This window comes from Ciconia boyciana, chromosome 3 (genome assembly GCF_034638445.1).
Source record: "Ciconia boyciana chromosome 3, ASM3463844v1, whole genome shotgun sequence".
In the NCBI taxonomy this organism is placed as follows: Eukaryota; Metazoa; Chordata; class Aves; order Ciconiiformes; family Ciconiidae; genus Ciconia; species Ciconia boyciana.
The window spans coordinates 35192952-35220106 of NC_132936.1; the positions used below are offsets into that span (position 1 = coordinate 35192952).

A 27155-nucleotide genomic window follows, 5' to 3' on the forward strand; every position below is an offset into this window, starting at 1 on the left:
TGTTTTTGAACAGATGAAACTGACTGAGAGAGCTGTGCAAACACGAACATGGCAATGCAATAGAAACAGTATCATGATTAGCAGAAAATATTTTGACAGCTTTTTCCTACAGATTTTCCTTTTTGTGAGCATGATGCAGAAAGGTACAACTTAAGTGTTTTTTTGGGTTTTCTTGTTTGTTTGCTATGTTAAGAGCCTTGCTGAATCGAGAGCAAGAATCCCATCCTATATTTTGATACTTTTAAAAATAAAATTGGCAATAGTTATATACTACTAAGTTAATTGTAGCCTGTTGTCTAGAAATAATATAAGGATATATAGAAATTTTTTTCAGTCCCACTTTCCAAGCTCACTTAAAAGTTATACAGTATACAAAATTAGTATTAATGGTGCATTACATGAGGAGAAAACAAAATCTAGTATGCTGGTCAAAAATTTCTAGACTGCTCAGCTGCTGATATGCCTAAAATTGATTCAGTTTTAACTTAATCCAGTTCAGGCTCATTTCAGTGATACAGAGAATGTCTACATTCACTTCTACTGCATCTACTCCCTTAAGTATATCTTTTTTAAATTTTCCTATTCAACTGAACTGTTTTCAAGGAAAAAGACTAAAAGCATGGGAAGCTGATGTTTCCAACTTCAGTACAGGTGAAATAGCAACCCTGTCCATATGTTGCCCTGCTCATGATCTCTAAGAAAGCAAAGGCATAAATTGATTTAATCTATATCCAGAAACTTTTTTGTTTATTTTTTGGAACTTTTTTCCCCCCTCCTTTTTAACCAAGGCTACTGAAAGAGTACAAATTTCTGTAAACACAAAGTGAAATTATTCCTTTTAATACAGTGTCAGGTGGAAGATAGTACTCACCTATAAAGCTAGACAAGAAACTTCTGAAGCAGGTAATTTTCCAGGAAAATATCAATCATCTCTTAATCCAGTCACCAATCTTGTTCAGCGTACTTTGAGAATGGTGTTCTAACTTCAGGGAAATAGTAATTTCCAACAACAGATGCACATGTAAATATTCATTCCATTTATTGTGGAAACACTGAAGACACAATATAGCTTTAACATACTCCCACTGAACAACTACTAATTTAATCTGAACTTCACACTGTTTATTGTGGAAATGCTGCAGACACAAACACAGATTTAAAGATAGTTCCACCATCAGAGAACATGACACTTCAAGGAAGGTCAAAACAAAATGGCTCTTAAAGCTAAAAAGAAGAGGCAGATGCCATTTCCTAGAAATGAAGGAAGGTAGGCTCCACTGGAGCAGCTTTAGTACTGGGCTTTTCTTTTGGATTGGTGGTAAATGAAAAACCCAGAGCTCAGTGATTTTTCTTTTTTACCTAATTGCTCCAGTCCAGGAATCTTTGGCACAGGAATTTTCCTTTGCTTTGCGACTACAAGCCTATTCAGCCATTTGTTCTTAACAAGGCCACTGTTTTCACAGACTTCATTTAATCCTATTGTGTGGCATTTAATTGCATGTTGTGCAAAGGATGCTCTTGAGTGTCAAATTCTATGTTGATAGGAGACTAACAGCATCAGGTCATTGCACTAGTTCTTTTTTACTCTACTTTTATCTGACTAGCAAACAAGGCTGTTAGAGAACTGATTTTCCTCATTATTCCCTACACTGGCCTTATTTTATTGCATTTACATTGACAAGCTGACAAATAGATCTACATGCAAGAGGAAAGAATTCCACTGCATTCATTCAAAGAGACAAAAAATGAACTGCCAAACTGAAAGTTATTTTAAGGTAAGCATACAGATATTCTATTTCTAGTTCACCCTTGCACACTGCCTAGATTTAAACCAGAATTGCACTGCTTCTTCTTTGCACAGATGAATAAAAATAAGGCCTATTTAAAAAAACCTGCACCACAGAGAACAGTAACACATGGCTTATTCTGTCAGTCACAACGGTACATTTTACTTCCTCATTGCTCTGTATCAGTTGTGAAGCTGTATTCATAAAATAGGGAATGTTTATACATTGAAAACTTGTGCGTAAAATAGAATAAAATCATGTGTGCATTTCTTAGGTATCAATTAAAACACTGACCAAATAAAAGCATTATAAAAGATTGTAGAAAACTAGAGTTCTTCTAGACTTTTAAACAGCAAAAAACCTATCAAACTCATCATGGAAATCAAAGCACTTTTTCAGGTACAATTCTTTGCATGCCATTCCTCCTTACAGTGCTACATAATTACTTTGCTTTTTCCTCTCATTTCAGTATCAACAAACATCTGCCTACACATTAATTCAGAAAATATTAATTAAAAACTGGAAAGAATTGGAGCTTAGCACACCAATTTAAAATGTTGTCTCTGATCATATATTTGATATCAAGTCCTAGCATGAAACTATTATATTTAATGCAAGTAGTTTCTTGTTAGGAAATAGCACACATATGCTGTCAAATGATTTTCAGTACAAAAGATATACAGATAAAATAGTTTAACTGAAAAGCTCTGAAGACTCCTAGGCATCAGTAAGGAAGGCACTTTTCTGGTCACATAATTCTAGCACATTGGGATTCAGCACAGCTTTGGTATTTCAACATCTCCTTCAGTTTCTATGCAAGTGATATCCACTGACTGCCCAGTCCTGAACTTCTCCACTTGCAAATAATGCAAAGAAAATTGCTCCAAATAGATTAATAGAAGCAGCAATATAGAAAACAGTCTGCCATTCTCCCACAGTATTCTGTGAAAAGAGGGAAAGAAAAGAAAAAAAAAAGATGCAGTCAATTTGCAGCTCCACACTCAAGAAAAAGTAATTTTAAAACCGATGCTACATGCCTTGCCTATTTAAATGTAAATGCTATTCAGCATGACTTCATAGCAACATAAAAGCATCATAAACATAAAAGATCAAATCATCAGTATAGTCAACTTCAATTTAATAATACAGCTTACACAGATAGTCCTATCAGAATTGCATTAGACTATCTGGATCAGTTTATCATCTGAGATGCAGAAGCTTCATATCAAAACTCACATTTGCATGAAGGCTACACAAACTCACAGAGAACGTTACTGTAAGGGGAAACACTACCTTGCTTTCAAGTCAGGTGATCTGAGAGCTGAAGTGCTCTGCACTATGCAGTAAGCTATTCTTAATAACTACTATGTGGCTATTCCAGAATCATAAGCTTTTTAGCCCAAACAAGGTAGCTATCTTTACTCAGATTTCAAGAGGAATCCTCTAAACTCTGGTATTTAAGAAAGGCCTTAAGACATGGGTAGCAAAGAACTGTGGTTTGTTTGGTCTTTGGGTTTTTTTTCTTCTTTTCCTTTTAAATAAAGAAGTAATATCTGTAGATGTCTTAAGGTTGGGGTTTTTTTGGCTTTTTTTTTTTTTTTTTCATTCCAGATGACTACTGTAACAAGCCTGTAAACAATCTTACTACAAAACCAGAATAATACTAGAACAGTGCTGCATTACTATGGGGGAAAAAACCCCCAAACCAAACAAAAAAAATCCCACTTGTTAAGATGTCTGGAAGAACTAATTTGTTTGGATTCATGTATTAATGAATATTTTCATATATTTTTAAGGAAATCATTGGAGTGATCACCAATGCCAAAAATTCAACTGTATCAATAAACTTACTCCTCCCATCTTCCTTTCTTAAAAGATTTTAGAATAATTCATATGGTTGATTTAAAAACAACAATGACAAAAAACCAATCAAACAACTCCTCACTCCCTTTTTCTACTCCAAATCACCCTTTGACTAAACCACCTTGGAAGTCAAATCTAACACGGTTCAAGCTAGGTGTCTTGTGAAACTAACACAGCTTAGAATGTATGTACATTACAGGATTAGGACAAAGGGATGCATCATAAAAAACACACATTTGAATCTAGTTTCTCACTCATCTGACAAATGCTGACCTTACAACTCAACACCTCACGTGAGAGACTGATTTTAAACAAACAAGTGAGAACTTGTCTTAATTTGCTAAAATAATACCACAACTGTCTTATCTATCTGGAATTTTAACAGTTTTACTGTGATAAAAACATATTCATTTTATTCCTAGAGAATATAAGGGGTGAGTCACTAAAATTTTGAAGTCCTACACAGGTCTTCAATTTTACCTCGTCCTGGTTTCGGCTGGGATAGAGTTAATTTTCTTCCTAGTAGCTGGTATAGTGCTGTGTTTTGGATTTTAGTATGAGAATAATGTTGATAACACACTGATGTTTTAATTGTTGCTAAATAATGTTTACACTAGTCAAGGACTTTTCAGCTTCCCATGCTCTGCCGGGCGCACAAGAAACTGGGAGGGGGCACAGCCAAGACAGCTGATCCAAACTGATCAAAGGGCTATTCCATACCATATGGTGTCATGCTCGGTATAGAAACTGGGGGGAGTTGGCTGGGGGGTAGCAATTGCTGCTCAGGGACTGGCTGGGCATCGGTCAGCGGGTGGTGAGCAGTGGTATCACTGTTTTTTTCCTGGGTTTTGTTCCTCTCGCTCTCTTGTTGTTTTCCTTCTCATTACAATTTATTATTATTATTTTGTTCCAATTATTAAACTGTTCTTATCTCAACCCACGAGTTTTCTTACTTTTGCTCTTCCGATTCTCTCCTCCATCCCACTGGGGGGTGGGGAAGCTGAGTGAGCAGCTGTGTGGTACTTAATTGCCAACTGGGGCTAAACCACAGTTTAGTAAGAAGAAACCTCTATTTTCCTGATCAGAATCAGAAGAATAAAGGCTAGGAATTAAGTCATTCACAGCAACAGAACAGTACAGCTTACATGTATAACCCAGATTTCATTTAATGACTGCAGACTTGAGAAGACGGAATTTCCATTCAATGGAGATAAAAATATAACAACTGAAAAAATAGTAAGCAGACTTACATTATGAGTGAGGTTCTTGGCAATAACTGGCCCCACCATTCCTGGGATAGTAGCAAAAGAATTTGTGATCCCAAGGAGAATTCCAGCATACCTGCAAGAGAAATTGTTAATGCTGCTTATTAACTTATCCTGCTTATCAGTCATGGAAACAATTTTGCCTAACCTGATCACATAGGCCTCATCTTAATTACACAGACAAATTAAAACACAAATATTCCAGTGGGAATGGCTTGCTTTTATTCTAGTAACAACTCACTGACAACTTGGTACATACATTTTTAGGGACATGGTTTAGTGGTGGACTTGGTAGTGTTAGGTTAACAGCTGGACTCGATGATCTTAAAGGTCCTTTCCAACCTATATGATTCTATGATTCTATATGGCTCTATTTTCCAGAGGCTAGTTATGGAATTTAACATAAATTACTCATGGCTTTGCTCAGGATCCATAATCCAAACCCACATCCCCTTTGCTAAGCCACAACCAAACTGTCTGGAATGGATCCATTGGAGAAGTTAGAAAAGAAACATTGCATGCCTTGAAGTGGAAAGACAACAAGGAGTATGACAGAGTGCTGTTTGGCAACAGTAAGAGTTGGTTCAGATATCATTGCTAAAAAGTGTCTGCCGAGAAGGCAATATCACCAGCACTGATGGATATCCCCACTTATACTACAGAGTGTAAGTTCCAAAGACCTGAGTTCAGAGAGCTGTGACGGTCCTTCCCTTCAGCTTTCTGTGGGTCAAGGCCGATGGGACATGGGTCTGACTTAACCAGTTCCGCTGGTTGCCATTCCTGCAGCTCCATTCTTAGGCTTCCTGTTCCATGAACATGTTGCTCTATCACACACATGTGCATGCATATGCACCAGCAGCCATAAAAACTTGCTGGGAAAAGCTGGTAACTTGCTTGGTGTCTGAGTCTCAGCACCTCATCTCTAGGCAATTAAAGATCTCTCTCATAGGAGTGTTGCAATACTGAAAGATCATGTTTGAAACTGTACCACAAGTGCAGACTTGTGAGAGAGACTGAAGAGAAATAAAAGCTAGACATTCTACAGCAGAGCTCGACCTTCCAACCACTAAAGCACAGATTCCTGTGGTTCAGATTTTCAAGGTGGATTTGCTGGCTGAAGAATCATACAAAATACTATTAAGTTGCAGTTTACCACAGGAGAAAGCAGTTATCTCCCAGTGATCATTTTAGGCTGTTTAGCAGAGTGAAATTACGTCCTCATTGATTTTAACATAATAGAAATATAATTTCATCTCTAAAGAGAGATGCATAGCTTTGACATTTTATTTACCAAAACAGGAGAATTCAGCCATACAGCATTGTTACAAAAGGTTGTGATATGTGTATCCAGTACAATGACATTAGAGAAACGTGTTTTTTCCTGAGAAAGAGAATCAATTACCCAGCTTACTAGTTGATTTTTTCTTGAAAGTCAACACTACATATCAGTTTGAAGCATGGCAATGTATTTTAGACTGAGCTCCAATGCCTTAATTAAAATGATCCTTATTTCTTACAAGTGTAGCATGTAGTCTTCTTATCTCGGAAAGTGTTTAAGAATTAATAAGCCTTTATGAAGCTGAATGTGAAAGTTTCCCTTAGGCAGATAAGCACATATAGCAAAACTCCATTTAAAGCCTTTAAGTAGAATGAAATGCATTTTATTTTCAACATGTTTAAGCGCTACAATACTGCTAACACACACTTTCAAAACTAAACATAGTTTAATAGTTCCCTGGTCACCAAAGATCTTTGGCAATCAATTGCTGGCTAAATGCCTCTGGTTAGGCCCAGTGTTTCTGACATAGGTTGCATTCTTGATAACACTCGCTGTTTGATGCAGATAACTGCTATGCCACTCCCTCAGCACAGTGCAGACTCCCATATGAAATGGGAAAGCAAAAAGTGACACGTCTGTAGAGCAAGACTAACAGTAAGCTGTTGGTCAGGTTCTTATGACATAGTGGGGATAACCAAATACAAATCGATTTGCAGAGCAGTTAATTAGTAAAATCAAGAGTAAAAAACCAGCTATGTGAAGTGTTTAGTATATAACAGAGCCATGGGAATATTACGAGGGCTCATGGTGACAGCAATACTAAAAATTGTAATCATGGCAATATATTGATGTAGATTTAAAGAGCTAGAATAGAATACATTTTCGCCACAAGAACAATCCTGTCTCCCTCCCGGCCCTGCCCCCCTCCAATTCAATAATAAATACATGTTAGAAACCAAAACCACATAGCAGATATTATTTTTCCTTCAGTATCAGTATTTTCATTCACTTTTTCCTGTGAATATAATAATTATTTCTTTTGTATAATGCAAGTTTTAGTAGCAACAAGGGACCCTTTGCTATTCTAGTCAGCATACTTTTAACCAATTAAAATGGGCATTTAAGTGCATTTTGAAACTGCTTTGAATAATTTCTGGTTATTCTAATATCTTTCAGTAAATTAAAAAAAAATGGAGCTCTGGGTAAACTCTTTACAGAGGTTTCCTTCACAATTTTATGCAGACCCCATTTTCAGATTTTTACAATTATGTTAAGCATTTCCTTGACATTGTGAATGTCTGCCCTGGTCATTTCATCCAACCAAGTTCAGACAGTCACAAAAAGTTAAGTAGGGGGAAAAAAAAGGCTTCTTTTTCCTCTTGTCTTAATGTTTTTGTATTTCTGTATTTGAATACATTTTTTTTTCTACAACCTTTGTTACAAGAACATGCCCTTTTCCTTCTCTGTCTCCATTTGGACAGATTTACCCTGAATTAAAGCATGCACGTGCTGAGTAGAGAATCACTGATTTAAATAAAACAGCATCCACCCTGACCATGTTCCCATCCAGGAAGGTTTTCTCACATATGCAGCCATTTGTCTCTCGAGGCAATGCCGGGCCAAAGTTCCTGAACTATCAGCAAGACACTTGCCTCTCCTGCACTCTTAATCAGTACACTCCCTTCAGCCTATCTGAGAGGAAAGAAGGGCTAGAGGGACTTTTATGGTTTAAATGCAAAGGGAATAAAAGCAGGACTTTGTTGGGGGTAGGAAGAATAGAGTGGGATTTGGTCAGAGGGATCAGCAGCAGTTCATGTGGTGAATCTAATTATGCCTGCTGACATATATCAGTGTCATGCCACATGATTTTTTTTCTTGTGGCTTTTTGCAACACCTGAAATACTCTGTATACTGTCATATATAAATTCACCCCTGAAATAAACATGTTAGAAATGCAAAGTGAAATACCTCTCAAATTAGAAAACACACACAACATCCTAGTTCTGGAAACCTCAGCTGTCACCTGCATACAGAAGTTCCTTGTGCATATGCTTCACAGAGGCACACACCGCAGTTGTGCCATTTCCTTTTTCCTGTGACAGCTCTGTTGCACTCAGTGGACATGATGAATTGTACTCACTTCATGAACACCATTTCATATTTTGTTTCACTTCACTTGCTCAATGCATGGACCCAAGCCTTACTTTCTGCATATTATTCAGCTGTTGCAAGCAGAATTTTAATCATCCCAAACCCTTTCCAGTAGAACTCTTAACAATACTAGTTTATTTTCACAACACTTGAGAGATGGAGATGACAACGTAAAACCCATCCTATAGATAGGAAATGAAAATATAGGCCAAGAATGTATGTACCTACTGGGTGCTTGATTTGAGATCCTCAGGATCTTATCCTGAGAGTATTTAACAGCATTGTTCATATATTCAAAGCACAGCTCCACTGACTTCTGTCCGCACTCTGAGTAATACCATTTTTGCAAACCAGAACTTAATAGTTTGAAGAGGCATACGAAAACAAGCAATAAATCAGCTAGGCCTCAATTAGTCTCACTGGATCCAACATTAGCTTCTCAGCTGAGATGTTTAAGTTTGGACTCCAGCTGCTGCAGACTCCCTTTACATATTATGGTAGTCTGAACCAGCCTCAAGACGTTCCCATCACTCTTCATAACTAAAGAACTCTTAAGTGTCCAGATTCCTAAAGCCAGAGGGTACAAACATGGTCCTCACAGATGTTCACACTAGAGTCTGATCCAACTGACTTACCACATACAAACTCTGTGCCAGAGCACTGAGAGAACTGAATTCCCAAGAGCAATGTTCAGCTACCTTAAACATGACCCATCTTTTCTCCTGTAATGCCCTGCCTCAGCTATTATATGCTCTCCAACTACTACAGCTATGAGGCAGAGGGTTTAGGAACGAATGCCAGTCTCCCTTTCTACACAATGCTAAGTCATTTCTAGAGTAGGATCCATCCTGTGCACTGAGTGAAGAAAAGGTCCTCTGCAGGGGAATGTTACAACAATGACACAAAGACTAATTTGTGATGCACAGAGAAAAGGAGGCAAATCAAAACTGCACAGATATCCAAGTTCTGCCATTAAGTAATTTACAGTAGTACTGTCTTTTGACATTAATGCTTATGTTTTGTATTTTTAAACACAGAGACATAAAATAAATAATTCCAACTCCTAGCCAATGTTTTACATTTTTAGGAAACTAACTGTTGTAGTTCTGCAAAGCTAAGCTTGAAACAGAAGTTGTATAATGGCCTCATAATACCCCAGGCCCTGCCTTAACTACATCTTCTAAATTCATAATTCTACTTGATTTAAAACAAAGTGCATCACAGAAGCTATTCTTCTTACTTTCATATTCAATTCATAGTACAAGCTGTTTATATCTGGCCACTGACACCTTCCCTCTTGCTTGCTACCTAATCTCACCTGCCAGGATTAATTGGGCTCCCACTATTTCATATCAATCTGTTAAGTCAAAACTTGTCCATCATTGTAGACATGACCACCATCCTTCCAGTTACCAAAGCCTGGATACCATCTTCAATTTGGATCCGAGGTTGTCCAGATCTTAAGAATGTTTTTCTAGGTAACATTTCTACAAAATGTTTTTCCCTCTTCACTTACACTTTTCATTTTACACATTAATACAGAAACACTCTCTTCTTTGGTCATAAAGCCATTTGACCCTGATCATATCTAAGTGCTACTGCCAACAGGTAAATGAATGATAAAGCAAAGTACTCAACTTTTACCAGTGCAAAGAATGCTTATGTGAACTTTCAAAAGAATACACATACATCCATGCTCTTCGGGAAACTGATGGATCTGTCAGATTCTGAATTTGTAACACATTGGAGAAATTACAGCCTGGAGTCTAACTTTCTGTTCTTAAAAGTTAGTCATTTAAGAGCAATTGTACATATCTGATTCATCACCTACTGATAACAGGTCACCTACTTATAACAAGATTTTGATACCAGTGTATAGAATGTTTTTCAAATACAAATAATTTGGCTGTACCACAGTGCTTAAATATGGTAATGTTCATGCTAAAGGTTGATAGGTCTGATGGAAAAGTTTAAAAGAGTGAAACATTTGATTGTATTGTGCTGTTCCAAAAACACTGTCCTATTAAGATCATGAATCAAACAGGACAAAAATCTAGTAAATATAATTACAGGAACTGCATCATTTATTACTGCAAGATCAAAAATGGAATTATTCTAAACTGTTGTTCATATCATATCCTCTGCCAAACTTGCACTTTTTGTGAATACAGTGCATAAAACTGTAAACTTGAGTCACTGACAGTGTTTACATTCCAGGTCTGTACAGCACATGGTCTGTAGCTAAATCTCCCAGGCACCCCAGCCATACAAAAAAAAAGTGGTCATAAATGTATCATGTGCACTAACAATAGCTTCAGCAATACTTACGAAGGTGCTATGTCCAGATGGTTGATGCTGTAGCCAGATGTACAAAATCCTCCTAGTGTTGTTGATATAGTCACGAATGCAACAGCCAGTGCATAGTTGCAGCCTATGAATCCAGCTGCTACTAAGAACACCGCAGGTCCAATCATTCCTTTAAGACAGAAATCTCAGAATCAATGTACTTTTAACATGAGAGACATTAACAGGCTCTAAGCTGTGTATACATTTTCTATACAACTTCCACCACCACCTAGTGTACAGAATCCAGCACTGCACTACATGCATTACGGTGGGCTTGTAAGGAAGAGCAGATGGGTTACAAACCTGTTGCTGCCTCAGGAAACAGTAGCCAGACCAGAAAAATCCCACTCTAGCTGCAAAGAACAAACTTCAGCTAGATAAAAAATTAGCAAAAAACAACAGATACTGAAAGTGACTTCACAAATTAATTGTATTTATTTTTATAAAAATAATAGAAGCCGCACTGACACTGGTAGGTGAACAGTGCACTGCAAAGACATTATCCCCATTTAACTCTTCAGGTTTCAGGAACAAACACCGACTTCTGCAGATCATAATAAGGTAGAGCTGGAAGGGTTAATACAAATACATACACACATATACATATATATATATATATATGTATATTTCTCCTGTAGGCACCTTCTAGAATGAGTTTTATTTCACGTTTACAAGATCTGAATGTCTGGTATATCTATACTGGAGCCTACTGTACAATTTAGAGAACCCAGGCTAGTTTTAGAGATGCTACATCAGGTATTGGAAAAGTTTAGCAGCCATCTAGCATGCTGCTTCCTGTCTGCAGTTAACTCTGGTACCCATTTCCCAGTACCAGAGCCCATTTACATGACCCCATCATGATCTCTGTAGACAGCTCCAAGTACATGCTTTTGTTGATGAAGCCAACCTAACAGTCCTGCTTTTCCTAATAGAACAGAACGTTTTCCCCTCAGTCATACATACTTGGGTGTGAGGCCCTGCAGTAAACTGGATCACCAAAATGGTGTAGGCTTAAAATTTAAAAAATGCTTGAGAGTTTATTATAAGAGCTGCTTTAAAGAAAGCAATTGAATCAACAGAACTGAGAAGGCAGCAAGGATGGGCATACATCAAGCAGGCTGCAACTTGTGTGGATCCTGTGCCTAATATCTTTTTTTTTTTCCTTCTTTCTCCTTCCCCCTCTTTTAATCAGCAATCAACTTCTCCTTCCTAAATACAGCCTTTTACCTCTATTCGTTTAAAAACCTGATCTTGTTGATCTCTTGGTGATTTCAGATCATCTCTCCTCCCAGTTAGTCAAGACCATTTTGGATTCTATTTGGTTTTCCTACCCTGGTAGCAACTGTAAATTTTGCAATATTTGTATTCCTATTCAGTTACTTAAGTCTTAAATAAACAATATGTTGAACAACACAGGGCTGGGAATAGGCTCATGCAGAATATCCCGTCTCAGTTTGAGAAAGCTGTTCACAAGGTATCATTCTGTCAAGCAATTATCACCACTTTAATGGTGATTCTACCCGACCATTTATTTAATCAGTTTGCTTGTAAGAATGATGTACCTTGACCAAAACAAAGCTTTCGGCAATCTCTTATCCAATAGGCTTACTTTTTAATGGAAAAAGATGGGATTTACTCTTGACAAATTAATGTGCAAATAAATCTGCTCCTCTCAAGCCATGCACAATCCTGCCTAATCTCACAGCAGAATATCACACTACTCTCCTGAACCCTTCATTTTTCCCAGACTGGTACTACGATATGTTCCAAACAGAGATGATACTTGCTTGCACTTACCTATTAGGGTAAAACATTTGCGAACACAAACAGTGGACAAGTTCTGTTTCTCCCGTAAATAATCAGCAATTTGCCCAGACAGAATTATACATAACCAACAGCCAAAATAAGGTAGGGCAGATAAAAACCCATTCTGTTAAGGAGATTAAAAAAAGACAGTTAAAATACTGAAATGACAATTCAATATGCTGAAAAATCACTTGTGCTAGAGCATTAACAGAGACTGAACCAGAGGTGTCAAAACCATCCATCCACATAATTATTGTTGGTATTACCATAAGAGAAAAAACCTAGGGATAGAAAAAGCAAAAGCATTTTAAATTTACCAATGTGTAAACTTTCCATTACATGACGTACTCCATAACTACCAATGCAGCCAGACCAAAAACTCAAAGGTTTAAATCAGCAACTGTGTTCAGGAGAAAGAAAACTATACATGAAGGCATCTTGTGGACATTAACCTGGTCATACAAGTTTCCAGAAACACCAATTTCAAGTAGGACAGGCTATCAAGTGAGTTACTGAAGTAAGTAGAAGCTGTAAATATTACTCAGAATTTTGAAAGCCATATGGAATCTCAGGGTTTTGTGCTACTATAACTCTTCAACATTTCATTATCCTGTATCTGTCTGCTCAAACATCTGATGCTGGCTGTAATCAGAGACAAGACACAGAACTAGGACTTTCATCAGATCCAGGCTGGACATCCTATGATTCCAAAGCAAAGCTATTATTCAGGACCTGACATCATTACTTACACTGAAGTCACCTGTTAACTCTCATTACTTTGAACAAGAGCTGTTTAGAGACTTCTGCCTGATTCTGCATGTTTTTCTGATGAGGGGAAACAAAAGGTACTACTAAGCTGCAAAGTTTACAGCCTTTCCATACAATTATGGATAATTACTGATAACAGAGCTATAATTTGACCTAATCTGTGATTAAAAAGAGGTATTTGGATAGCTATTGGATAGGAATACTCTAATGTTATACACTATTGTAAAACGTATGTTTGTCAAAGAAGGAGCAAAAGCTTCCCTAGGAAATTTAATTTGAAATCAGACCAGAAACACATCCTCACATTTGGAGTTTTGTCTTCCCAAGTAACCATTACACGTGATGGAGCCCTGCTTTCCTGGAGATGGCTGAACACCTGCCTGCCCATGGGAAGGAGTGAATGAATTCCTTGTTTTGCTTTGCTTGCATGCATGGCTTTTGCTTTACTTAAACTGTCTTTATCTCAGCCCACAAGTTTTCTCATTTTTACTCTTCTGATTCTCTCCCCCATCCCACTGTGGGGGAGTGAGCAAGTGGCTGTGTGGGGCTTAGCTGCTGGCTGGGGTTAAACCATGGCATCCACTCTATCAGCACTCAAACATGCTGCCTGTTGTGTTTCAATGCTCAGCTTTCAAAAGCAGTAAGTAAAATTTTGAAAAACAGAAGATAGTCTCAGTAATAAAAAACCCAACTTCTTCTGAAGCACTATTCAAAGACACAGCATTATTTTTAACCAATCCCTTTATTATAGGATGGAAACTAGTGAACTATACAGTACCAACTGTATAATAAACAGTAATGCAATTTCCATCTAAAAGTGTGGCAACAAAGTTAGTCCAACACTATTATGCAAACTTTTTCTTTTTTTTTTTTTTTTTTAAATGTTCACCACAGTCAGTACTCTAAGTCACTCCAAAAAGAAGAAACATAACCCAGAGACACAGCAAACCACTTCACAGCAGAACCTGTTAGCATTTAATGCAACGGCATTTTACACAACACATGCAATCAAGGGCTGTTGTAGCAAATTACTTTCATAGATGTTTACGCAGGTATTCCCTCAAGGTGCATAATAAGGAACCCAACCAGCAACTTCAGCTAGTTTTTTCCAGCCATTTTGCAGCTTGCCCTACTGCAACCTTCCCTTCCAACGCTGAGATTCCCCACTTTTTCCTCCCAAGATTGCTGGCATCACCTCTTTCTTGCATGGCGTGCATCTTCAGTTTGCTCTAAACCAGACTCATGTCTTGAACCAGGAAAAGACTATGCTAAACTTCTTGAAATTTCTGAGCACCTTTTTACTTGAGCTGTACCAGCTTCTCCAGGTAAACTATGCTATCACTGAACCTTTCTTATTAAAGAAAGGCCAGTACAGTCAAGTAATAAATAAGAATGTTCCACCCCCCAACCCCATAATTGTTCCCTGATAAATAATTACATTTTTAAAATGTCCTTGAAAAGCACTATTTCTGGACTTTAAGTCTATGGTTTTGTTTCATCCTATTTACGTTACTAAAAAAAGGTATTTTACCTCTGCTGCTCATTGAGGAAAGGAAAGAAAGTGACAATTCGGAAAGGGATCCAACCTGACTGAAGCTCCTCCCCTTCCCCTCCACCCCTGCCCTTAAAATACTTTCAAAAATGCCACTTGTCCAATGCTTTCCTTAGTTTTAATTTTATGTTTTAACTGGAAATGTTCTCCTTTATGAGTGAGCAAAGAAGTAGAAGATAGTATTTCAGAAGCCATAAAACAAGCTATAAAATCTGAAGCAATCATATAAACCATGTAATGGAGAAAAATATTTTTATAGTTATTGTTTTAAATCAGAGCAGTTAAAAATGGGTAACATGCATCTTCAACCAGAAAAATGAGCTCGAAAGCTAGCACTAAGCTAAATGCCAAATAAGTCCTGAAAAAAAGTGGAAATTACAAGGCAGGCAACATTTTCGATGCATTCACTTAATTGTGGGGATTTATTTTACCATTTCCCAGCTATACTTTTACATTCCAAGGTTCTTAAACAGGTTCCTCTATTCTAAACAGCAGGGAAGATCTCTGTTACTTCATTTCTTTAATTCAGAAGAAAGTGACTATATTTTTATTTATCTCACCTCCTGTGCATCAAACCGCAGGATCTCCTTCATGTATGTGGGCAAGAGTGTAAGAAGTGTATAGAAAGTCCAATTATAAGAGAAGTGTGCCACAACGATAGCCCAGAGTGGAAGGGACTCCAGTATAGGTCTCCAGGGAACAGATTTCTGTGTAGAAAGCTAGCAAGCAGGAGGCAGAGAAAAAGGGAAGAGAAAGAGTGATCAGGACATCAACATGAACATTTACTAAGTACAGTGTTTTGATCCTCCCCAAATCCATGCTGATCATTCATTCTGAAGGGCACAAAATGAGTCTCAGTTGATCGATGCAAGTCATCAGCAGTGAATGAATTACCGTGTTCAGTTCTCACTGAAGGTATACTAATGTATATTACACCTCTGTTGTTTACTATTGCAAAGTAAACCAATTACTATTATGTTTTGTAATCAGAATTTCAAAAAGTATGCCTTCCCTTGTTGAGATTCTTTGCCTCCTGCTTTTACTATAAATGATTAAATACTTAAAGTCACCCCTCGTGTTTATTTAGCTGAATCTTTCCTACTCAATCCTAGATATTAACTTTGGCCTCTCAGCCAGCTTCACAGGTTGTAAACACACATCCCCAGTCACAGGAATAAACTCTTATGTACACTTTAGGAACTGGCTCATTAGCATTTTCAAAATGTTTTCTCCGCAAACAGTAATCTCTTTCTTACTCTAGAAGACACATTGAAAAAAAGTTGTAAAATGTTCTATTGCAAAGTTTGAAGACATTATACAGGTCTGGATCTAGTTTAAAGAGAAGTGATAGACCTGAGCTTTTTATTTAAAAAGCACCGGAACAACATCTGTGACAAAAGGCACTATTACAAATGCTTTATGTGATTACCGACTGTTTCTCACTTACACAACTGCACTGTATTTGTAATTTTTTGTCCGACAAATTCTGCCTCTATCTCAGATTATGGATGTTTTTCTAGACATCAATACAGCATGACGCTAATTACAATATTTGTGGTTTATGTTCTTACTTAAGTCAGTACGACTATGCCCAAGTGCTGTACCTGATCTTTTAAAGAAGAGAGTATATATTCTTTTTCAGCATGTGAAATGCTTCTGTGAGTTTCTGGTGTATCACTAACCAACCACATCCAGAAGAAGAACCATAATACGCCAAGTGTACCTATTGTTGGGAAAAGATGGGTAAAGAGATAGAAACAAAAACATAAGCAATTATATGGAGTGAATAACACTCTCAGATGATTTAGTTAGAAGCTTTTTCCAAATACTCTAATTTTAATTAACATTATTTTTCTATCTACTTACAAACAGTTGTTCCCCAAAGCAGCTTAACAATGCACATTTAGAGGTAATAAACAATAAAGAGAACTAAGCAGGAAGGTGGGGTTTTGTGAGGTTTTTTTTTCTTCTTTCTCTTGGAAGTGCCTCATAGAGCAAGAAAGTTGCATACACATACATATTGTATTTTTACCAGTCGCATGGAACAGCCACAAAGGATATGGCTCACCCAGAGGAAATAAAAATTCACATTAAGTTTAATCACAAAAAATACTTTGTGCACATACACGGAGTATCACTACATACAGCTTAACTGATGTACCAATCCTCCTTCTCTTTTTTAAGCCAAACCCCAGAACTGTCATTTGAAAAAGGTAACTTTTCAATAGTCAGTCCAAATCAACTGTACTTTTATATAACTATAACACTGTAACTTATTTCATTTTGTCCAATTCTTTGTTTTGAACCCTTTTTATTTATGCAAAAATTGGAGGTGGTTTTGTTGAGGAAAGTGTAACCCTTGTCTTTTATTCTGATTCTCCCTTCCCCATGCAGAATACGAAACGGCTCAGACATGTAAATAGACCTATAAAAAGCATCAGTTAGATCTATGACATGCTGCTAGAAAGTATTTTCTGTGTTTGAGCTTCTTCTAGAACATAACTCACAGTTAACATGCTATGCCTTGTATTTTGGGCATTCCTTCAGGGTTCCTATGACTGCTAGAGAGATTTTCCACACAGTTTCCATTTAAAGCAGTAGCAACTTTTCACATGTTCTTTCATTCAGAGTAGAAGTTTGTTCCTGGGATTAAAGTTATTAACTCAATTTCACACTTCAAATAAGAAATTTCAGCCTGCTGTTTCCAAGTGGCGGGAGAGTTAAGAGCATTTGACTTGTACCAGCTTTTGTCCAACTCAGAGACAGCTTTGCTCATTGGAAGCAAGGCTTACACAGCCACACACAGTAATCTGCTTAGCTTTAAATATCTCTAATTTCCCAGGAGGAATAAAATAGCAATCCTACATGTCAAACACGTTTTTAAAACTTTAAATAAGTTTTATAATATACCACGCTTTTAAAAAAGAATATGGACTGTACTTTTAATAATTAAAAAAAAAACCAAAACCACTTACCAAATATGTAAAACACGTAAACCCAGTTCATATAGTAGCAAATTAAACCAGATAGTGGCAGAGACACAACAGTTCCCAGCTGTGCACCTACCAGAAGAATGCAAAACGAAGTGGAAAAACAATAATTAGATGTCCTATAGACCCCTTAAACTAAGTGGCATTTCACAGTTATTTTATTTTATTTTTCTATAATAAATCATGCAGAAAAGATTTGTCACCACCACTAGAGGGCTGCCATTTCACCTTAAAGAAACAGGCACAATAAGCTGCTTTCGCAGCTCCAAGTCACAAAGCCCTAAGCATCCAAAATTACAAGCAAAAGGCAATAAAAGAATAAAAGACAGGCATTCTTGACACATTCATCTCCAATAAAGTGATGGACTAGTACATCCAAAACAATGCAAATTAGTCAACTGGCATTCCTGCAAAACAAGAGAGAGCTGACCACAGTACAATGAAGGACTTGGCGGGGGGAAATATTCTGACTTGATATAATCAGTTTGTATTTCTCATAACTCCTACTAGCTCCACAGAAACAGGAATGCTAGAAACAAGAGCCAGAAGGCAGCCATATAACCAGCAGGTTCAAATCCCATGGTCCCTGAATTCAACAGGGTGTAGGATCAGGCAAGGAAGAAGGGAAAGATGAGCAGATTCCAGTTCAGATACAAGCCAACAGCAGGAAAGAGCTATTCTTCAGTTTATAATTCAATATACATTTTACAAAGGATGGTGGGTTCCACCTCCGCCCCCCAATTTAAACCAGAAACCCGACTCATATTATTCACATACTTAGGAACTCTACTGATGATAAATAATAGACCTTGTCTCTCAACATTAGTTATACGATCACTTCTCCAAACCTAATCTCAACTCAGAAAACATTATATTATGTTGATACACTGGCTGCCTAGATTCCATCTTCATGGAAACAATAATTTTTATTTGAGGCAGAAAGCTTCAACCATGAACAACAAAAACACATACTTCATGCAAAATATAAATTAAAATAACAACTACATATAACCTCAATCATATATTCTCTTAGAAAATCAACATGATCATGATTAAATAAACCACAGACCACATGACTACCAACCATGAAACTGTGGGGAAAAGGAAACACTCTGCTAAGTTTACACAAGATGCCTTATCCATCCGTGAATGCTAACAATCGGCAGTTCAAGGCCACAGCCTCTTCTCAGTAGTACACTAGCATATAGTTTCACCGGATACAAAAGGACAGTTTAAAAGCTCCCAATTGTTAAATGCAGTAGATGTCAATCCCAACTCTGTGCTCTCTGCTTAACTTGTGTGCTGGCTCTCACATGAACACTACTTTTAAAGCAGATTTAATTCACTAATATGGCAGAAAACAGATACAAAAAAAGAGAAAAAGCTTTCTGCTGCATTAGGTGGGTTAAAGTGGCTCATAGAAGGGTCTGATGAGTGCCTGAAATAGCACAAAGGAAGGAATGAGACACTTGGCTAGGAGGGAAGTGAGGAAATGTGAGGAAGATAGGATTAAGGCTTCATTCCTGTTGGCACAAGTGAGCCACTAGACTGGCTTAGCTGCTTGAGAAACTGTAGCTGCAGTTTACGTGGTATAGCCCTGTATTCTTGATGAAGCCCAGGTCGAATAAGAAAACTGTAACAGAATTAATACTAACAAGACTGAGTAAAACAAATCATTACTTCATTAAATGAACGCAAAATTTGTAATCCTCAAAGAAACAAAATAAATTTTGACTAGTAAATTTAGAAAGCTACATTTTTCACCTGTCCCACAAATACTGCATCAAGCTATGAGACTGAGCAATGAGCCCCTAAAACAGACGAAGGCTCAGTGGAGACGGGCAAGAGCAATATGCCCATGAAGCTCAGGGAATAATACAGGGTGTGACTGACCACAACTGTTGCAAAGACAGCTGACTTTATCTCAACACAAAGGGGACCAGAGGGTGGCCTTTGTTTTAGATAAACAGCTATGTCACTTGAGTGGATCAGCTGACTATATCAACTGTTGAGTGGATCAGCTGGTGGTGTAAATGTTTCTCCCGGAGTTCATTAAAAATGTGGCTGTCTCCCTGAGTTAGCCAGACCAGCATGAGGGGAGTGAATATGTGGCTCAGTCCAACATAAAGTATAAAAACTAAAAAACTAACAACAGAATTTCTAAGAGAACAAAAGACTTGAGCTGCCTTCAACCCACGTATTCCTTCCCAGTGACTGGGGATTCCCAGCGTCATGACGGTGAGCATATTAGAGACCAGTAATGCAAATGTGTATTGCAATTGCTATATTTTGCGAAGTGTTAACTTACAGTTCTACTGTGCTTTCAGTATAATTTGTATCACTCTGCTAAATCAAAAATCCTGTGTAACATCAAATCTTCAAATAAATAAATTTGCTATCAAACTTACACCTTCCATGCGTAGAATATCTAAAAGAATTTGGTCAGGGAGTAGTGGAGCTCTTGCAGCAATACCTGGGACCTTGGACATTTTCTTCCTTGAGTTCCTCCAAAAACACTTTAAAAAAAAAAACCCCAAACCAACCAAACACCTCTGTCCTGTGATTCTGCCCCAGCTTTTTTGTTCCTAATACTAAAACTCCTTTATTTACAGTATCTTCTATTAATCAGCTTCACAGTAACTCTTTGCATGACTTTATACCAAAGTTAGTCTGAAGCTTATACTTAGTTGCAGATCAATACCTTTTCTCAGGGTTATAAGAGCCATGAATCGATGCAGATTATGAGTGCAAAGCAAGATTTAATTCAATGTTATGCTTTCCAGATTAAATGCTGATTAAAATTTATAATATAAATCCCTTTGATATGTCAATCTTCCCTGTTACTGCAGTAAAAATGTATAATCCTGTTATCAGCGTGGGAATTTCTCACCTGCATATGAAATACTAAGGAGCTTGCTGCGTTCCAGTGGAGGAGCCCAAGAAGACCACATTGAATGCATAGCTGGGAAGGTAACACCCTAGAAAACAACATTTAATTCTGTTCAAATGTAACAATTTTAGAACTCCCTTCAACTTTGCGTGTTTCAAAGCATATTTCATTAAAAAGCAGTAGTACAATCTGTTTCTTGTTTAGCAAGAAACCACTTTAAAAAAAGTGTGCAAGGCATGAGAGAAAGTAGGGAGAATTAATTTCTCCTGCTTTTGATTCTTTATATACTGGAAAAGCTGCAAGAATACAAACCATACTGTTGTGAGCTCCTGGTTTCTGACAAATGAGAAGGGATAATTCTAGTTTTGTCTCAAGTGTTCTTACAAAAACCGTTTTTCTTATTCAAAAAGCCTAGGCTAAAATACAGGGCAAATGTTTTAATTATTCAAAAAATTAAAATTAAGCTACTCAAAATGAAACAATCCATATACCACTCCAGCATACCCACACCCACAGGGTCTAATCACTACAATTTATTAATAAATTATTCAGAAACATTTTCAAGTTACATAGAGAAAAAGGATTACCTCTCCCAGTCCTTCCAAGGCTCTAACAGCTATGAGGTAGCCAACTCCCATATCTGCAGCTAAGGGAGTAAGCAAGGTGAACACAGAAGTACCAAAGATGCCAAACCCCAGTAAAAGCTTCCCTCCAATTTTGCTTGCAAGATATCCTCCTGGAATCTGAGTAATGATATAGCCATAGAAAAAAGAACCAAGGATCCATCCCTGAGTATCAGCGTCCCAAGAATATTTTTCCCCCTAAAAAGAGAAAAAAAACCCAAAATGCAGTAAGTTCAAAATAGCAGTTTTTCTGACCATATTTTATATAACTTTGATCCATCATTTAGTCCTTTACACTTAAATTACAAATCCTTCATGGCCTCCTCCCGAGGATCTCCTTCCTCTACACACATCTATACTGCAATAGAAGTTATGCTGAAAGCTAATTCAGGTAGTTTAGTCTGTCCAGATATATCTAGACCAAGTATGAAAATCATCATAACGTGAAATGTAAGTGCTCAGGCAGTTATCCCTTTTTGAGTTCTAAGCAACTTGGGTTAGGTGACACAGGTACAGACTCTGTAGTCTGCGTGAGTGTGAATCCCACTTCTGTATCACAGTGTGGACATCCTGTCATGCTCTAGAAAATGGCTTTTCCTGCAGAAAATTTATGGACAGAAAAGCAAACAAGGAGATGCAGATGCTTAAATTTAATAAGAAATAGAGCAGCCAAGGACAAGACTCACAAGCGTAGGTGGAAGAATGGGACAAGCACAGCAGAGGGAAGATGAGTTTAGTGGACAAAGTAATAAAAGCGAAGATGATCAAGATAAGGAGCCTGAAGCTATAAAGGAAGTCATCAAGAAGTCATGAACTGTTGCCCAATAAATTGGTTTTGAAGTTTAGGATCACTTCCAAAAGCCCAATTTATGAGCATGTAAATAAGCAGCATACATTTCACAGCAGTGATGAGACAAAATCTTCTTCCCATAAAGTTTGCAGTTATAATTTGCTCATGATAAATAATAAATGACCTCTAAACAAGCAAACAAAATGAAGGCAGGAAGATGGCAAGAGCGCTTGGTAATAAACTTCAATTATAAGGTGAGATCTATGCAAGTCCAAATTCATGAAGTTGTTTTTTTGGGTTTTTTTTAAAGCGTTTTTTCATATCTAACAGTTCTGTTCCATTAAGAAATGTGATTTTAAGGATTACTGGAAGGGAAGTCAGAGATAAAGGACATAAAGACAAGAATCATGATCTGGGAAAGAGATCAAAGAAGTGAGGAGAAAAATATTACATGTTAATTTGTAATGAAATTTCATGCCATTGAGACTATACAAAGAACAGGCAAATATGGACAGTGATGTGAGCTTTGACGCAGATGTAACAGTAACAGTTGATCACTGGCATATGGAACAGTGAGTCATAATAGATCTACAAGGTTAGATTAGCCAATTTGTAAGGAATAGCACAGAAAGGATGTACGTAAAAAAACCTGACCCTGAGCACAGCACTTCTAAATTAGCTAGTCATTCAAGGCTATTATTTTTCAGCATAGCTTTAAAAGAACCACTGAAAAGGCCATCCGGTAAAGAGCATCCTGTTCTCTTGCCACCTCAGCATGAGTCATCAATCACAGACTTCTATTAAAAAGACTTTTACATGCCACATGAGACCTCACCGTTGTGTTGCGAGGAACATTTACGGTGGATGAATGCTCTGGACACACATTGGAAGTTGTATTCTTTGCTAAGCTCATGTTAGGTTCTACCATATCCACCAGAGCAACGCTTAGGTTCACACGTAACGCGTACAGGAGGAAGAACCCAAAAAAGGCCAGTAGTGCTAGATTGTAGCGAGCTGAGCAGCATGCAGGGACTGAAACGAGAGTAAATGAAAAATTTTTGGTTTAAGAGAACTTAACAAAATAAGAACAACTGATAAGCAGTTTTTACTAATAATCTCAGAAATTTTATGGGTAAGAAAAAAATAGGCAAGAAAACAAGCTAACTGTTCTAGTCTTAAGGGGTGCATTCAGTAGGGGTAGAGGCTGGGGGGGGGAAGGGGGGAAGCTCACTTTTCTACCAATGTGCAAAACAAACGTAATTCTTGTTCAGTCAATTCGTAGCTACCCGCACAAGTGTAGGGGCTGCAGTGGAATTGTGGTGTGTGGTCTGTGGAAATGGATTTAGAAACATGGTTTCAAAAGTCCTCTCCAAAATACAGTAATATTTATTCAAATTAGAACTTCACACTAAAAAAACTCCAAGATTAGCAGGAAGCCTGCCATATATGTGAAAACAGTTCAAGAAAAACAGGGACTCTTAAAGTAGTGTTAAAGAAGAGTCATTGAGATTCCAGGCTGTTTTCTACGGCAAGTTTTCCTTCTATAAGTTTGCTTATAAAGGCATATGCATTTGCTGACAGCTGCCAAACAGAGAAAACTAGCAGAAAGGGGAACGGCAAACACTGCGGTGGCACTGTGAAACAGCAAGTTTCCCAGTTGCCCATTATGCCCCTCTTCCGCAGTCACTATACAACAATGAAGTTGACAAAGGAAAACAAGTCTTAGATTCAGCATAAAATCTGTGTTGTGGCATTAAGTTGACTCTGTCAGCTGTTTAAACCCAGATACCAGGCGTCGTAGTGTAACACAGTTATTGATTCCCTTCTACAGTAGTATGCAGCAGCATCTGGCAGAGATCGTTCATCAGTACCAGGAGATTCAGATCAGAGTTGAGCTGTAAATTGGCCAGCACATCACCAGTGGCAATAAATTTTGTATCTATACAAAATATAGTTTATAGCTCTGCAGATACTCTTTAGGAACTGGGAATGCCTGAACCTACTGAGCAGAAATGTCAAATTGTTGAGAAACTACTTGAAGAATCTGTTGAATTTACAAATAGTTAGGGGGTAGAGTTCCCCCCTCCATAAGGAAACAATGGTGCCAACAGAAAATTTTATAACCTGGATGTCTGAAACTCTGTGAGGGTTGGGGATCAGCACCTGCAGATATTACATCAGTCTACATCTTTCTCTGACTATGCAGAATTCAAATGATGAATAGAACAAGTATATCTATGAACAACAGGATTGACTGAAGCTTCATCTGCTACTGCAGTATATGTCTTGACTGGATTCTCTGATCTGCAGTAAGAAGCAAAAAGCATGCCCTGTGGACAAGCTATCTAAAGACTCTCCCCTTCCCAGTTACTTCTTTGAAACAAGGAATGAGCCTCTGCAATTTTGTCTTTTTCAGTGGGGACACCAACAGAGCCTTTGTGCAAGACTGTATTTTTCATGAAAGTGGTAGAACTTTCCCATTTTTGAAGTCTCTAATCCTCACCAACTTTATGTTCATTATGGCCACACAAGTTGTTAAAATGACACAGAGAGGCTGTGTTTGCTATGTTTGTTCAGTAAATGAGTAATAAGTGAGGTTACTGTGCAAATATGCAAAACGTCTTCCAGATCTGCGGTAATTGCAAGTCTTGCCTTAGCAGCATTTGGAAAAGGCATATCTGATTTTTAAATTACATGAAGGAGAGCAGCCAAGATTTTATTGCTTATTTTAAAAACAATAAACGCCAAAAGCAGGAAGTGCTTACTGCATAAAAACTAGTCAAGCAGCTTCATTGTCCTTTATTGTTGTTTAAAAAGCAATTTGCCTTAAGTAGAAAATGTATAGTCATATAATTTATAACAATGAATATAATTACAGGTAAAGCTATATAGCCTTTCCACTGCCTGTATTTGCTGGGGTTAAACAATAATAACAGAAGGCTGAATATCACACTAACGAAGTAACCCTTCCTTGGAAATGCAGATTAACTGGAACATCCGTTACTCTTCCTCTGGAAACCTCTTACTGGTATACACCTTGTCTGGAGAGCAAGCTCCACAAAACAGATGTGCAAGAACTTAAGATCATTAATGTCACACTTTTAAACTGTAAATAGTTTATCATAAAAATCTAACAAACATGTAGATCTGTAAGTCTAAAACAAATGGCTGCTAAATTATTGCTTCCCTGTCTTTCCACTAAGTGCATTTGCAATACCTGAGAATATTAGATCAAGTTAACAGAACAGAAGATTCGAGAAGATTCCAGACGCGCTTCAATCACCCACCTCTTCAGGAGATGACCGTAATCAGAGACACAGACATTCACCCCCCCTAAAGTTTAAGGCAGCTAACCATGATGTTCAAGGCCTTACCTTGATTGGCGGTGTTGGGTTCTACATCTACAGTTAATTCTGATTTCAGGGGCATGTTTTATAATACTAGCTATAGTAGTAGCTATAATTGAACAATATTCTTAAATTGCAGTTAAAAAAATAGGTCTGTGCTGCAAGTTGCACAGCAGTTAAAGGAAGTTGCTGTTCTGCTGTATTTTTCCTTGTGGGTGAGGTGAACCACCTCAACTGGAGCATGATGCATTGTGCAAACTTAAGAACGTATTGCTTTAATAACCGACTTGAACTCAAATTTCTCTCTTTCTGGCACTTTTAAGTAATTTTGTTAGCAGCCCTCTTGCTGCAGTTATACGTTTCCCAAGTAGGTTAGAGTATTTTTGCATGGCATACTGAAGAAACTCAAAATCTTACTTTACTTTTTATAGTTTTTCTGTTCTGGGAAACCAAACAGCACAGACAGTCCCCTAAATGCATTAGCTCTGTTGTTAAGCCCTGACCCCATAACGATCCTCCTCTGCTATAATTATCTTCGTGCCTTCTTCACCTTCCTTCCTCTCCATAGTTCCATAACAAGCAATTAGTCTTAGTCAAATTCTGTCTTGAAATGAAATTCTGCCATAACCTCGGTGGACCCCAGCAATCGTTAATAGCTGGGCCGGCATTTAAGCTGGAATTACCCACCCGTCTTCACTGAGGAGACACCAAGCCCAGGGCAGGTATTTACACGTGAGTTAAGTAACAGGGCTGCACGCCTGTTCCCCGCCAGCAGTGCTGAGGACAAAGCCCCCATCCCTGGCAGGACGCAGGGCCGTGCTTAAGCTAACGCTCTCCGACACGGCCGCGTCCTCAAGATCAAACGCATTTAACGGCGCGGAGCGGGAGGCGAAGCCCCCGAGGCCGCGGACACGGGAGCCGCCGCCGCGGGACCCGGGGCGGCCGTTACCCTGACAGGGGGGCCGCGCGCGCCGGCGAGCAACGGCTGCGGCAGGCGAGGGACCGGCCCCGCAGGGACGCTCTCGGCCCGGGTCCCGCGGCTCCATGGCAACGCGACGCTGCGACACACGGGGCGCGGCGCCGCCCGGGAGGCGCCACGGCCCGGCCCGCCCCCCAGGGCGCCGCCGGGCTCCGCGGCCCCGGACCGGTAGGTCCGCAGCGAGGGGGGAGCCCGGGTGGGCACGGCCCGCCGGGGCAGCTAGCCCCGGTGCGTCTCCCGGTCCTCTCACCCGTGCCGGGCTGGGACTCCTTCAGCAGCGGGGTGCGATCCTCTCCCTCCTCGGTCTCCATCCCGCTGCCACCCGGACCGCGCAGCGCGCCCAGGGCCAGACCGCCGGCCGCCACCGCTGAGAGGACGGGGGCGCGGCTCGCCGCGCCGCAGCCCACCCGCCCGGCTCTGCCCCGCCGGCGCCGGGCAGCGGCAGCTGCAGTCCCCGGCGGTCATGTGACTGGCGCTGGCGGGCGGAAACGGCCTCAGCCGCAGCGCGGCGCCGCTCCCGGCCTGCCCTCGGCGGCCATCTTTGGTGAGGGCAGGGGCTGCGACAACCCGCCCATCTGCTGCGCGAAGGCGGCCGCTCCCTCTCTCCCTCCCGCGGGGCGGGGCGGGCTGACTGACGGGGACTGACGGACACGCTGACAGACGGCCGGATGCCGGTTGTCGCCGTGCGGCCTGTGTCGGCTGTTTTGGGGAAAGTTCCT

General features: G+C 39.0%; 1 protein-coding gene across 2 annotated transcripts; it reads right to left on the reverse strand.

Annotated features, from left to right (window-relative positions):
- Positions 1 to 1022: 1022 nt before the first annotated feature.
- On the reverse strand, positions 1023 to 27003 carry SLC17A5 (solute carrier family 17 member 5). 2 transcript variants are annotated; one of them, XM_072855297.1, is made up of 11 exons: positions 26687 to 27003; positions 22946 to 23142; positions 21285 to 21518; positions 20698 to 20785; positions 17793 to 17879; positions 16422 to 16540; positions 15378 to 15536; positions 12489 to 12621; positions 10674 to 10821; positions 4901 to 4991; positions 1023 to 2729 (listed from the first exon to the last, which is right to left on the reverse strand). In XM_072855297.1, exons 1-11 carry the CDS (start codon positions 26745 to 26747, stop codon positions 2592 to 2594), a joined length of 1455 nt encoding a protein of 484 aa, XP_072711398.1. In that variant the 5' UTR covers positions 26748 to 27003; the 3' UTR covers positions 1023 to 2591. The 2 variants fall into 2 exon arrangements, with proteins under 2 accessions (XP_072711398.1, XP_072711399.1); XM_072855298.1 differs by lacking the exon at positions 26687 to 27003 and adding an exon at positions 25485 to 25624.
- Between the last annotated feature and the right edge of the window lie 152 nt (positions 27004 to 27155).